This window comes from Larimichthys crocea, chromosome XXIII (genome assembly GCF_000972845.2).
Source record: "Larimichthys crocea isolate SSNF chromosome XXIII, L_crocea_2.0, whole genome shotgun sequence".
In the NCBI taxonomy this organism is placed as follows: domain Eukaryota; kingdom Metazoa; phylum Chordata; class Actinopteri; family Sciaenidae; genus Larimichthys; species Larimichthys crocea.
Genome location: NC_040033.1, coordinates 5,196,966 through 5,212,325, shown reverse-complemented (window position 1 = coordinate 5,212,325; position 15,360 = coordinate 5,196,966). Strand labels below are relative to the sequence as shown.

Below are 15,360 nucleotides of genomic sequence, written 5' to 3'. Positions count from 1 at the left end.
GTCCCAGAAGCGTCTCTCCGCTCTGCTCCGTTGGGGGAACATGGACAGCTGGTCTATTTTTTTTTTTGACGAATGGCCCAACGAGCTGCCCGCATCAGTCTGTATAAGAGCAGCTCGAACTGGCCGGATGTCAGACACCCACACACACAGACAGCAGAGAGAATCCGCTCGATTTTCAAAATAAAACACCCAATTGTAAGAAAACAGCCAGAAGGGAAACATTTGAACTCTGTTGCTAGTTTAAAAGCATATTCAGAGCCAAGGAAAATGACCAAATCAAGTCAACAAGTTAACAATGTCTGGCGGGCAAAACACTTCTGAGACGCTCAAACTCAGACAGTGTCCCGGCCACGATGTGACGGAGACGTGTCCGACTGCAGATATCATATTTGTGAGTCAGTATATGGTAAGGAACTTGACTGGTTGTCTTTCAGTCTCCCTCTTTCTCTTTAGATTTTAAATCTTCAGTTTGAAACACCTGTCACATAAATTTGGAAAAGGCAAATAGGAAAGAAGAACGGCAGTTAAAGGAAAACCCAGTGTTGAAACGTTACATCGATCACATCCCTCATTGGTGTAGGATGAGACCAGTGGCGTTGCTGCGAGCGCTGGTGATGCTCTGTGCTTTGCTCTAAATATATAAACCCCTCCCAGCTCCAGTAACCCCTCTGCTCTTTTTTTTCTCTCTCCCCCCCGTCGTCCACATGCTTGTCTTTCACCCGTCCTCTATTCCCGCGTGTTTTCAGCGATGCTATATTTAACCCGTGGAAAGGCGGAGAGGGAAAAATGGAATCACTGCACTACAAGCAGAGAATATTTAACATGTCGGTCTCATTTTAGGGGTCTGGGAATGCGACGGTGGTCAGTTTGTAGCACGTGAGAGCGTGGAAACAAGGAAAACTCTTCTTAGTTTTTCCACATGTGTAACCAGCTGGTAACACTTGGTGTCAAGAGGCGACTTACATTTCCAGTGTCACGTCCCCAGCTTTTAATTAAGCTCACTATGATCTCACAAGTCTGATTTATTTTAGTCCTGGCCAGAGATTACAGTGTCTCGACGCGTTTATCAGCGTTTTAGAGCCGTGGCAGTTCATCAGTCAGAGAGACGACAAAAACAAATTTTGATTTGCATACATTTGAAAAGCAAATGTGTGTCGTGCACCACATTGAGCAAACAAGACGCTGACCTGGACACGACCTGCATTCTGTCTTTGCACATGGAGAAAGACGAAAGCATCTCTGGAATAACCGCGAGCATGCTTCCTCCCCCCGGGTTTGGAAACACCAGATCTGCCTCACACACTCGCAGCCATCAAACTGAAAGTGCAAGTGTGTGTTTTGGCATCGGTTATCGGAATGAAACTTCCCAGCTATTGTGGCTATTTTTTTCCTGGAGAAGGCAAAAAGGGAAACGTGTACGCGTGCTGTGTCGGACTCAAGGTCAACCAAACTATGCGTGCGTATGTGTGTGTGTTTGTCAGGCGGGCCCCTCCGCTCTCTCCGTTATCTCTTTCCTCTTGCGGAGAGGTGACGTTGGTGCTCTGCACGGCTCCACCGCATGTCATCCCTCAGTCGGCTACAGCAGCCACACTAGATGCCGTTATTCCAACCGGATGGATGATTGATGGATGGATGGGAGGGAGGGAGTGTGAAGAGGGCAGACGAGTTTAATCACTGGAAAAAAAAGAAAAGGCATCTTTTTCTGTCTTTTGCCAATTGGCTCAATGTCACCGCCCCTTCTGCCTCGATGCCCCCCCGTCCCCCTACCCCTGAAATATATAAAGGGGAGGGCGGAAAGAAGATGGGAAGATGGCGAGAGGTGGGACTTTGGGAGGGCCGGGGGGGAGGAGGAGGTCTGCAGACGCAGGCAGACAGGCAGAACTGAACCAGTCTAATGCTCAGTGAGGCTGAGACGCTATCCATTACACATGCCCGAGGCATCTCCGTCAAAACACTTGCCCCCTATCTGGCTCTATCTATCTCCAAGACATGACACACACTAGTCAGTGCTGTGTGTGTGTGTGTGTGTGGAGAGCATAAAGGACTTGTTTCATCTCCGTAGCTAATTTCTCAAGGAAGCATTCATCATCCTTCACTAATTATGTAACGCAATGTGTGGTGGCTGCTACATAATAAATATATAGAGCGTAGAGTTTTCACATATGTGCACAAAACCACGAGTGTGTGAGCCGTGTTTGTTTTTTTAATTGACCCCTTATGTAACAAGGTGTTATCGGGACATATCTTAACCCAGCCGCGTTAGTGTGGGCTTTGAGGTTCTTGGCAGGAAACCACATTATTTCCTGTCAGCCTCAGCTAGTGGAAACGAACAAGGGCAACCCCGACGAAGGAGCGATTTCATGAATGGATGGCAGAGAAGCCACCGAGCGGCAGGGCCACTCGTGTTTCAAGAGCCGATCGGCTGTGGAAGCTTCTCGAGTTCAAGACCGAGCTCAAAGTGAGTCATCTACGACGGCTATTCCCCACAAATCGACCACAAATGATTAATTGTAGGCAAGCAGTCTATAAAACAACTCATTGAAGAAAAGGCCAACATGCTGTCAGAATTTTGGGTTATTTTGGGATTATATTCAGAGCTAACACAGATAAGAGTGTGAAAAATACATTTTTTAGCAATGTTGCATCTTTAAAAACCAACATATTTTGTCTGCATGTGGTGTCCCTCAGCGCTAACGGGAAGATTTCTACTTCTGGACCAACAGTTGATCAATTAACTCTTTGTTTCCCCCAAAAAAGTGATGATTTCCTGCTTTTCTCAGCTTCATATCGTTGAAAATCTAATATCAATTGCTGGTTGTACAAGCATAATAATGCTCAATTCCTAAAACTTTTCTGTCTTTTTAAGAGACTAAAGGCGAAGCTGCACGGAGCAGGTCGAGCTGGCAGAGCGGGCGTAGAGAATCCGGTCGCACCCCGTGCAAACTGCCAGTCGTAAAAACAGGCAGCCAGAAGTGAAACAAATTAAGTACGTAGCATATTTACACATTTAGAAGCACTCAAACCAAGGTAAACCAACAAATCTGAGCGGGGTTAATTCAAGCTTTTAAAGTTGCATGTTGGATCCCATCAACAGCTGATGTTGACTCCTACAAGGATTGCAGAGACTAACATTCCCACCGTCTCAATCAGCGTCATGACCGTCATGTTACATTTCCCCGCCTGGCGTCCTCATCTATTTTCCGCCTGAAATGATGTAACCTCCACGTCTTTTAAAACGTGCATGTGCTCGCTGTTGTTTTGATTACTGTAGGAGTGTGTGTGTGTCCAGAGAGCGCCACGAGATCCATAACTCAGGATTGATTCGATTATATTGGCGTGGGGGGGCAGGGCACATGCTTTTACTCGGCCTGCGATGGAGGCAGCATGTTGCTGCATGATGTCACAGCAGTTTACCGTGTGGACGGTTGCAGCTTATTAAGTTTTCAGTTATTCCAACATGAGATCATTTGGACTAAATTCCAAATATCTGCATGGATCGTTGCACTTTTTACACACTACATACAAAGGTAGTTTTTGGAATGTCGCGATTTGTCACGAGTCGCCTGGCCTAGATATTTTGGAACATGACGTTGCTGGATCTCGGTAGATTTGCCTGCATTAATCTCTCTGACTTCTTAAGCAGCACTTCTTGTGGTGTTTGGTTTTAAGACGGCATGAGATTGTTTTATTTTTCCAAGTGACAGCTGGGCGGTTTAGGACTGACGTCACGTTTTAGTCTTGAGAATTCGTCTTTCCTTAACAACAGGCCTGACATTCTTCTTTCTTAACTTCACTGTGAGCAGAAGAACTTTTCGCGTTGATAATGGGGAACTTTATTCAGCTTAAAGAGTTACGGGGCGCGCTGTGAGTGATGACCTGTGTTGTGGGGGGGCCCATGGTTGCCATGTGTGGTCACACCGAGCGTGGCCTGTGGGACTTGGCTGACCTTTCTGACCAGACTGTGTGCGTAGCCTCTCGACCTAACACAAAGCCCGGCCTCTGCATTCACTCAAGTTGTCTTTACCTTGTGATATATCTATCTCTGATGTATGTTTACAGTCTTTACACAAGATTCGTTGTGATGCTGCAGCTGTCACAGCGGTTTTAGCATCATCCACCGTGGTCAGGTGTATGAATACCTTTTTAAACGCCTCCATCCCAGGCTACTTCTTCCACTTTCCCAGAGCGTCTCACTGGCGAAGCCGCCTCACAATCGCAACCATCTGCATGTCATACAGCAGCATCAGAGGGTGGAGGGAGCATAAACAATCCCAGATAACTATTTACTGGCATCCAGTAGTTTCCTGAATATCTCCTCGTGCGTTTCCGGCGTTTTTCTTTTTCTCCCCTCTCTCAGAAGCTTGATTTCGTCGGCATCTCACGGCGAGAGGAAGTCTTTAATGTTCATTTACTTACTGTAAGAGAGCTGAGTTGACTCTTCGCTTTGCAGAGGTGGGGGCTGCGGCATGCTGTTTGTCAGGGAGTCTTCCCCCTGCAAAGAACGTTTTTTTGTTTTTGCAGAGTAATGAAATAAATAAAGCGGGGTAGAGTCCCGCATTGCCAGTGAAGTGCAGGATCAGTCAGGTTTGGACTGCTTGAACCTCTCGAGGTGTGACAAGCCTCAGGTCACTTTAATACCAGAGCAGTCAGAGCGAGAAGAAGGAGTGAAGAGGGGGAATCCGCTCTTCACCGGTCGTTCGCCCCGCATTGCGGCCTGATGATTTAAAGTGAGCCTCTGCTGCTCTGATTCTCTGGGCTGCCTCCCTCAGCCTGGTACCGTCACGGAGGCGAGCACAGGCAGGCACAGCCAGCCGGGACGAGACGACATCACGGCGAGAGACACAGAGAGAGAGAGACTCAAAAGAGGGAGCTTTAACAACACGCAAAGACGCGGCGACAAGAAAAAGTGCATCGTCTTTTTTCGTCTCCTTCACCGGTCGGTCTGTATTCTGCTGCGTAACCATGGTGATGCATCTCTCTCTGCACACCGATAACCAGGTCCGCTCATGACTTTTTTTTTTCTGCTGGATCTTACTCTTGAGGAAGCTGTTTTACATCTGAGACAATCCCTCGAGTTTTTTTTGCGCAGCATAACTCATTAACATAGTGCTAATGAAGCACTGCCGGGGCGATGGCCACAGCCGATAGGATGCCCGCTGAGCTCGCAGATGGGCACGGCGATGCCCCCTTTGCCTTCTGCCGATGATCCCACCCCTCCTCTCCTCTCCGTCAAGGTGGCATCGCGGGAGCGTCGCTGTCAGCAGGGCGCCGCCGGGCACGGCAGGGGTTTTGGTACACACAGCTGTGAGGGGCAGGTGTCTGGGCAGCTTGGATTTCTTCAGTGCGACGTTAAATGGCTCATCTCAAAGTTCTCGACTGTATGATTAACAACAACTGGAGTCTGATCTGCGATCTGTACTGCGCCTGGAACAATCAGGTCAGTTGCCTCGCTGTTTTTTTAATAACTGACTGGATAAGAAGCGTTTATTTGTATTTAAATACTATTCTTTTATTGACAATCAGGGGCAGTTGCGACCACTAAGGCCTCTAATTTCTTATCCTAGGACCTAGTACTAGGCTGCTATTGGGGCATCAAACTCCAAACATCAGGCTACCCTCTCAGAGGTGTTAATAAAGTCATAATATTTTAAAGGATTGTCCTTCTTGCAGCAGGTTTTTCTACCTATACATTTCGGTGACCCTTCCTCACCCTTTTTCTGAGCTTCCTCTCCACCCCCTCTCCACGAAAAGGCATCCCTGACATCTCGTGTATTAATAGCCAACATTCATTGAGTAGTGCAGTGTGGAACTGGAGACTCTGGACCGCGAGGCACGCTGACCTCTGAGTGTCCCGGCTCTCGCAGACCGGGTGCCTCATGCGGCCTCAGGTGGCTCGGTACTAAACTTGATTTTCCAAAATGAGTCTTATCAAGTTATTCAACAAGTGATTCTTTCACAAATCGCTCTTTCTTCTGGCTCCGAGTCAGATTAACTTTCTTGAAGAGTCTTTGTTGTAGTAAACCGCCTCATTTAGCCGCTTTTGAAATAAAAACACAACTTTCATCCTATTGGCGGACTCTTGGATCAAAGTCTAGCTGGTTTAACAAAATCCTTTGGAGGATGTTCATTTTTAATGTGATGGGTTGTTAAGTGCAAGGGTGCAAAGTTCGAAACCTTTCTATGTTCAGAAAATGACGCATTTGCCTGAATCCCATCACATGAATGTGGACGTTCTCTCCATCATACAGTCCTCTTTGTGGCGCTATCTTGTATGTATCCGTTTGTCTCTATATGCACAGAAGTCAACTTGGCACCCTTACAAACACTTCATATCTCTGTCATGCCTTTTCGGCTTTTTCACTTGGAAACTCGCACAGGCAGCTCATTGTTTGGCGCATTTTTACCCCCGCTCTCTCCCCTTTTTCATTTCGCCGTGGAATGCCTGATGTGAGGAGTAAAGAAGTCTTGCCGTGTCAAACATTGCGGCAGAGCTGCTGCTCTGGTATGCCCCTTCCCCTAATTTAATTTTAGCAGCGCTGAAAATTGTTTGCGTCCCGAGCCCCCGAACTGATAGGCCTCTGTTTTAACAGAGTGCCTCTGCTGTCCGAGGCGCTGAAAACGGCCTTTGTGCGCCAGTAGCAGCAGCACAGAGGCCTCATGAAATATTTACAGGCCAACACCTGGTGTGAGACGGAGAGAGAGGAGCCAGGGAATCAACAACACTGCCACCAATAACAGCTCTATTAATGTGCTGGCCTGCCAAAAATATTTGGTTTGTTATAGGATGATCTTTAGCATGGACATGGACTATTAGGGGGGAAATGATGAGCCAGATTAGTTAATAATCAGTTAGTTACAGCCCTAAAAGCATCGCTTACCCAGTAAAATAACATCTCATCCAGATTTTTGACCAATACATCCCCAACTGGCAACGACGTCAACGGATTACACGTTAAACTGATGCTTGTCCGACGCAATCCTAGACAGCATCGGTCCACCCTTGGTTGCCGTGTACATTCTTGGACGACGAGTATTTTTAACATGGCACTGGAGGGTTAAACAAGACACTCCGAGTGTCAGAGGGCAACACTGCCATGACCCCACTCTGTCAAAAACCTCAAAGAGGAACCAGGATTAATAATTCATAGATGAGGAAACCAATTATACACGGCTTTGCTCGCATCTGGGTGGAGGGTACGGCTGTGGGGGGGGACCCCAGGGACTCTAATTGGCCCACCTGCTCTCTGTCTCCGAAGGGTTGTCGGGTTGAGGTGGCTGGCTGGGTGTGAGGGAGGTGTGTATGTATATATGTGTCCTCTCTTTGTCTGTGAGATTTTAATGTGGGGGGATGTCGGCCTTCAGTGGAGCATTGGTAGGCACCAACTGACATCCCTGTAGTGATGGACCACACCCAACACAGCAGGAAGAGCTGCACATGGGCCCTTCAGTACAAGGCAGGCAGGAAACAACAAAAATAAAGCGATGTTATAATAGTAGGGCTATATGTAGTGATCATTTTTGGTATTATTATTTAATTTGTAGAATATTTCTTTGACTATCTCTGAGGCTACTTGTTTCTAAAGCTGAAAGATGATGAATCCTTTACTCAGCTGTAAGACGAATAGTTGGAAACTATTTTGATAATGGATTAATCATCTCAGTAAATTTTTAAACTGTCGTTCCAGTTCTGAAATTTGAGCATTGGCTGTTTTTCTTCATCATAACTTTATGAACTAAATATCTGTTGGTGTCTGACTTTCGGTCAAACAAAACAAGACATTTGGACTCGCGTAGCCTCACGTTGGTAGTTTGGATGAGCATTTCTTCTCTGTCTATCTATAGGCTAATAATGACTGGATTAATCATCATAAATATTATATATTTAAATAATGAAAATTATTGTTAGTTGCAGCTTTGACTGTTTCATCTATAAAATGTGAGAAAACCCAACAACCGCAAACCCAAAGATATTCAGCTGACAGTAAAAATATTGGAAGTAAACCCAAAGATATTCAGCTGACAGTAAAAATATTGGAAGTAGGTTTGTTTGAAGGAAGCACTGAAGAGCCAAACCAGTTGGTTGACTAATCAAAAGTCAGAAAAATGAATCAGTAAGTGTTATAATTAACCATAAAAGTCACTTTTCTAAGCAAAAATGCCAAAACAACTGATCCCAGCTTCTCAGATTTTTGAGTTTTCTAGAATATCTGACATCGGTTTGACTCGATATTGGTCCCTTTCCTGGAAATAAGCTGCAAATGACTAAATAACTAGAAATAATTGTTTATTGCGGCCCTAAGCAAACGTAAACTAGCATAGTGCATCAGCATACACTAGAGTAGAAAGCCACCCTTGGGGCCTTTGTGCTCTCGTAGCGGGCCCTTCTTTGGACGGTGATTTGGGCCTCTGATGTGCATCAGCCCACTTTTGTCTGCTCTCTCTCTCTCTCTGTCTGTCTGTCCCTTTCTTTCCTCTCTCCTTCCATCTCCATTTCTCCTTTGTGGTGGAGGAATTCCAGGCTGTTGGCCCACACAATTGCCCCCCCCGTCCATTAGCATATGAAAGCAGCCAAGGGGCAAGCGAGCGAGCGAGGCGGGAAAAAGGGAGGGAAGGGAAGGAGAGAAACTTCCAAATCAGTCCCAAGCAGACAGCAGAACTTCGAATCAGCCGCATGCTCTTGCACATGTGCTGCCTATGTGGCACATATTTCGCTTTGGGAAAGTCCTTCACGCTCGAGTCAGTGTGCTCTTTTCTGTTTTGGTTTTTATTCATGCACGTTGTTGAGCCGCGACAGTGTCGGCATGTCAACGATAACTGACAGGCTTATCTTCAACACGACACGTCCAAACCTTGATGTTGACATCTCTCAGGCATAAAATCAATCGATCCAAAAGGATTTGATCCGCTTCTCTTGAGATCTTAATGAGGCCGTGTCCACATGGCGTTGTGGTTTTCTGTCATCATTTGGTAAGAAGTGGGACCGACCTGGTTTTTCTTGCTGAGTCTCAGCGGTTTAAACCTCTTCTCTGTTGCTCATTCATGCTTTTGAAACATCGTTTTTTTAAGCGTGAAGAGATCTGAATGAAAGCAAAAGATGCAAGTGTTGCGTCAGTGAGTTTGGACGTACTCAGGCATTAAACTACGAAGCGATGCCTCCCACTGAGACGGGTTAATGTTCACACACAGAGGGCAGATTTATCGTGAGATACCTGAACCTCTGACCTGCACCTCCGAAGCATTCTGACAGGATCTTGTTACAGGAAGAAATCAGCGTTTATTGGAGACACGCGTTAATTAATTTGTACTTAATGACTGTAAACAGATGAACACTGAAGGGTCACGTCAACATGTTAATCCAGAAGAAAATAAATCGAACGAGAAGAAGGAATATTGTCAGAATGCCAGAGATTGTGCTGTACACACAGCTTGTAGTGTTTACTCGACTTCAGAAATAGGTCACATTTGATCCTCTAGCAGCGAGAAACATAAGACATCCCTCCTGCGTCTACTACTGCTGTGTCATTGTCACTCCATCCAGCTGCAGACTGCCACCTTTTCATCGCCGTGGACCCGTCGCACGTCCGCCCGTGGCTGCAAATGTGAGACGAACCGCACGTCCTCAGCAGTTTCGCCGGGGGAAAAAAAAGCGGCGTGAACAGAATGCTGATTCACCTCATGCTGCCACAGTAACCCCCTCTCACACTGCTCCCTCCCTTCCCCACGCAGAGACACATAATCCCTGTGACATATGTGCACAAGCTGCAGTAAACATACAGAGATGCTGTTCTGTAAAGGTTTTTCGTCCGCACGTGCGGCAGAATCAGAGATCGCCTCTGGAGGCTTCGCTCAGCGAAACCACGCAGAGACGACCTCGTCCTTGGTGCGTAACCTTGGTAACACAGAAAAAAAAAGGATGGCGCCTTTTCTGCTATAATATTTCAAGTACGCTATTCTTTCGAAGCCAGAGAAAGGAAAAGGGAGAAAGAAAGAGAGAGAGGATGTGAATAAGAAGTATCTGGATGCTGCTGCTGGGTCTTCTTTGGCCCCTGCACGATGAAAAACCGGCTTGGAGAAGATGCAGCTCTCTTTGGTGCAATGCAGACAGGGCTGGGAGGAGCCTACGCCCGGTGGGTGGAGCTGCACACACACGTGTGTGTGTGTGTGTGTGTTTGTTAGAAGGTGTTTTCATCTATAAGCGTTTGCACATTGGCTCTTTTGCCTAACACCCCAGGCTCTCTCTCTCTCTCGAGGAGAGGTTGTAAATAAAAGAAGGGTTGCCATGGTGATTTATTTATTTATTTTTATTTTTTTTCACCTTTGGTTTGTTTGTTTTCTCCTTGTTTGAACGCTGCGACATTGCCCGCCACATCTAAACTCCATCAACCTACTAAGAGCCAGTTACGTCATGCAAGACAGTCAGAGGGTGGAGCAGCAGCAGCAGGAGGAGGAGGAGGAGGAGGAGGAGGATGAATAATCCCTCTGCAGAGCCCTGACAGAGAATCCATAGATCACTGGTGTGTGTCGGTCACCCTCTCTCTCTCTCTCTCTCTCTCTCTGTCTATACTCCTGCCATCACAGCCTGTCCTCCACAATCTCATTTAGCTGAGACTGATGGATCAATAAGTTCAGGAGAATACTTTCAAACATCACGTCCGTTCCTCCATCTCCTCCATAAAACGTTGAGCCCCGGCATATTTTCCTGTTTTCCTCACACAGCCCCCCGAGGCGCCGCAGTAAAAGTGGCGTTAATTGGCTGAGAGCACGCGATTGGTCCGCGGCGATTCAGGCGGCGATAACGATGCCCTCTCTCTCTCCGTCCTGCCCCGTGTCAGCCCGGCGCACACGCCGCTTTTGTTTCGGATGCTGATGAGACGGCATTAAAATTCAGAGCACATCCGCACCTACGGCCCCGTCTGACAGCGTGACAGAGACAGGCCGAGCCCCGATCCACTAATCAACGGTGATGAATTGCGAGCAAAAGCGATCTGACAGTGTCGCGGCAGAGGTCACCAGAGGAAGGACGGTGCCAGATTTTGTGCAAAACTGTAACACCTCTCCTCACCGCCCCGAGGAAATCCACTGCGCTGCCGCTGTCTGTCTCTCTAACACAAACGACATCCATCTGTTTCTCCCTCGCTGTTTCTCTTTTGGCTCTTTTTTATTTTTTAAATGGGGCCTGTGCGTGCATGCCAGAGAGAATGGCTCACAGTGTTTACTGTGGTGATGGAGAATGCAGCGGACACTCCCTCTCTGGCTGTATGGGGCCCGGGGATGATTAGAAAACAGTCTGATAAAGGCGGACACACACACACACACACACACACACACACACACACACACACAGAAATATAAGAGGGGTGAAAGAGACACGAGGCTAAAGATCGAGATCCTGAAGTTGTTTGCGAGGTGCAGCGATAAAGGACGTGAGATGGAGGGAGAAGAGGAAGAGATGAGGACTGTGAGGTTTTTATTGTTTCCAGCTGGGCCTGGGTGTGGTCATCACGGGCCTGGAGACCCGCTGGGTTCAGTTCTGCTCCGAGTCCTCCTTCACAGCCTCTGACCCATCTGCCAAATGGCTTCTCTCTGTGTGTGTGTGTGTGTTGTTTTGTGTCTGCATATGGTCCTGCACGTGTTGTTCCTCTTAATGATGATTTGTGTTGGTGCTGCTGGGTTTATTATTATGAATTCATGTTTACATTTTTTTTTGTCTGTGCGAATCGGAGGCGGCGTTAGACTGCGGGACACACATCAGCTGCTGTGGGAATCAAACCGGTGCCATTTCCATTACAGGATGATGTGTTGAAATAGTAGGAAACCCAACAAGTGGAATGTGTGCGTCTCCAGGCTGTGAACTGAACTGGAACGCTGCTCATTTTTTAACACTGTTTGCTGTGACTACCGTCGGTTTTTGACACGCCGAGGGTCAGCTGAGGTGGAGACGAAGGGTGTAACCGCGTCATCGCTTCCTGTCGAGGTTGAAATCCTTATCTGCGTCTTCTCTTGCTGTGATCGGGAGACAAAACAGCGACTGAATCTCTCCGTTGTCTGTGTAATCCATGCTTTTATTAATACAAGATTGGATTACTGCAACTCGCTTTATTCTGGCCTGGACCGCTCACTCTTGCACCGCCTGCAGCTGGTACAGAACGCTGCTGCCCGTCTCCTTACCGGCAAACGTGACCTGTCCTGGCTACATTGGCTCCTGTTTGTTTTTAAAGCTCGTAACATCTCAGCCCCCCGGTATTTGACCGAGCTTCTCCACATCCACACCCCTGCCAGAACTCTGAGATCCTCGAGTCAGCTGCTACTGGTCGCCCCTAAAACAAAACTGAAAACCAAAGGTGACGAGCCTTTGTGGCGGCGGCCCCTCGGCTCTGGAATAACTTGCCCTGGCACATCCGATCTGCTGGATCATTTGAGGTTTTTAAATCCTCCCTTAAAAACACACGTTTTCTCCCAAGTTTAAATATCTCAGCATTTATCTTAACCTTCTGTAATTATGGTGTTATATGTATTAACCTGTACAGCACTTTGGTTGACCTCAGTTGTTTTTAAATGTGCTTTCTAAATAAAGGTTGAGTGTCAGTATCCTGAAAAGCATCAAACACCTGCAGATAAATAAATACTTTTACAATGAATATGCATGAAGACATTCTCTGTTACAGTGTACACAAAGTATGAGGGGAAAAAAACAAAGACGGAAAACATCCACAACAGTTACGGGAAGACAACAGGCGTCCAGATGGACCGTGAAAAGGCTCCATTAGTGCAAACGCCAGTTAACATAGCTTGAATTGGCTTTTATTAGCCAAACTAAATTATAAAGCATGGATTTAATTACACAACACCATGCTACACTTAAAGCTTGTTGCTTTGGTGATGGAGCGAGGACAAAAGGGGGTCAGGTTTTTTTCTTTGTGCATGAAAGATAATCTAAGTGTCTCTGACAGACATGCAGCTACAGCGCTAATAAAAAAAAAAAAAAAAGGCCGCTTTAAAACCAAAGTATTCGGCCTCCACCGCACGATCCTTCGTCCTGGCAGCCTTTCGGCGCACTCGTCGGGGCCGTGTGGTTTTTCCCTCCTCTCTCATCGCTTCATTATTCAATTAAGCAGTAAAACACATGTTAAGCTCGACGTTTAAACCGCACCGAGGATCCCCTATTGGGACGAGAGCAGTAAAGATCAACCACGTATCACGCTCCATCCGCGGAGATGAGACTCTCTCGCCTGGTTTCCATTTGGACCTCCGGTGGACGAGGTGGATGCCACGCTGCGGGTGCGCCTAGTTAAATACCTTCTGGTTTTTTGGAGGGGTTGAGACTCGGTTGGCAGGTTTGCAGCGGATGAAGCGCAGATGGATGGGTAGGAAGCCAGGACGGGACATTTTAGCCTAAGTGGAGGAGACGTTTGGTTTCTACTAGTAGTGCTTACTGTGGAGGTTGATGGCTGTGTGTGTGTGTGTGTGTGTGTGTGTGTTTGTGTAAGGCTAATGGGGTCAAGTAACAGTAGTGTTCAGAGCTGTGATTCGGGTGCAGAGATGCTCCCAGCCCATCTCGGCGGTTCCGGTGGAGGCATCCATCAGTGGAGCTCTTCTCTGATTTGATTGATTGCTAATGACCGGCCTCTAATGGACATGTGGCCTGCATGCACACATGGCGATACCCACAAATGGGACGCATGCATACGTCGTGAGTATCGCGTATACGCATTGTAGAGATTCACACACACACACACCTCTCAGACGCGCTTATTCTGGGCCTTTCCACAGTCTCAACATTCCTCTGGCCGTATCTCACCGAAAGGGCCCAACTGCTTTTAATCAGCTGGGTCACGAGGCACTCCAGATGGGCCTCAGCGTTGGGTTGGGTGGGGACTGCCGCGGACGTGGTGGAGGCAGGGGGAGAGAGAGAAGCCTGAGCTCGTAATAGTCAACATATTTCTGCCCCCTCTCTCTCTCTCTCTCTATCCTCAACATCCCCTCCCCATCCTGTATTGCGTCACCCTCCTCAGAGACCCGTGCTGGACAGCATGAGCTACGCTGGGCCGTGCCATATTCAGGCGCATGCATTTTTTAAAAGGCTCTCACTTTTCCAGCGTTTTTTACTAGCTAACATTTTCCATCAAGTCGAGCCGCCGCCGGTGCTGCTGCTGCTGCTGCATGCTCCGAGTGTTTTTGAAAAGAGCACTGTGTGCTTTTTTTGGAGAGCTTCGTCACAGGATGTGTGCTTTTACAGTCTGAGGAGGTGTAGGTGTACACATTGCAAGTTTTGTTTCTCCCCCCCTTCCTCTCTCTCGCGTCTGTAATACCGAGTTCAGCGAGTACAGGATGTCTTGGTCTCGAACATGTGGGCTATAATGCACAAATATGCGCAGAATGTGCGTGAATCTGACAGCACGCCGCGTGTCAGCCTAAACAGAGTTGCACTGATCGTGGATGTACCGGCGTCTTCGTTAGTCAGCATCCTATCTTTTGAGTTAAAGCACAGGAAGTTAGTGATGAGCTAGATCACTGCTGGCAGGTGTGATATTCACTTTCCTTCTTGTGTAGCAGCCAGAACAACACACAGCATGCACGTAAACACAGAGTCTTTGTCAACATGTCCGTATACAGCTTTGATTCGTGTTCGGTCGTGCTTTGACAGTGTTTACGACCCGTTACCTGGATACCGTAGTATTAATCTCGCCTCTCCTCTCAGTGACCGGCGAGATCTCACGTTACAGGCTGACGTCGCCTCGTTCTCACCGCAGGACTGTCGGGTTAATACTCGCAGGGGCGGTGCACACACCCCCGGGTGAAGGTCGCAACACATCCGCACCGCAGGAAACGTCTGGGACGGTCTCGCATATTTGGAGTGGAATGGGGATCTAAACATTAGTGCTGAGTTGTTCCTCCGAGCTCATCCCCAGCAGAGAGGTTCCTGTCCCCCACGCTGAGATATGTGGTTCAGAGCCAAAACGTGGCACGACCAGCTGCCCCGTGATGTTTGATTGGCAGGCAGAGGAACACCGTCCTCCTGTCTTAGCAAGTTTAACACGATAGACTGCTGGTCTTGTCTCGCTTCCTTGTTTTTAAACCATGACGCATCTATCCATCCATCTATCCATCTTCTTCCTCTTACCCGGGGTCGGGTCATGATGGCAGGGTGCTCTAGACCTCCTTCTCCTCAGCAACGCATTCCAGCTCCTCCTGGGCGATCCCAAGACGTTTCCAGGCTAGATGGGCTATATAGTCCCTCTAGCAAGTTCTGGGTCTGCCCCGGGGTCTCCTCCCAGTTGGACGTGCCCCGAGGTGCCTGGGGCGGCGTCCTAATGAGATGCCCGAACCACCTTAATGATCTCCTTTCGACACAAAGGAGCA

The 15,360-nt window shown here is 47.7% G+C and overlaps 1 protein-coding gene across 2 annotated transcripts in view; it reads left to right on the top strand.

The window, feature by feature from the left end:
• The window catches only part of arhgap21a (Rho GTPase activating protein 21a), a 77,447-nt gene that overhangs the window by 3,261 nt on the left and 58,826 nt on the right, over positions 1-15,360 (top strand). The window contains exon 1 of one of the 2 annotated variants that reach the window (XM_019266998.2): positions 4,878-5,437. The exons of the other annotated variant lie outside the window; for it this stretch is intronic. Within the exon in view, the coding sequence (XP_019122543.2) occupies positions 5,354-5,437 (84 nt within the window). The 5' untranslated portion in view covers positions 4,878-5,353. Of the gene's footprint in view, positions 1-4,877; positions 5,438-15,360 lie in introns of those variants that run through there. 2 annotated transcript variants of the gene reach the window in all.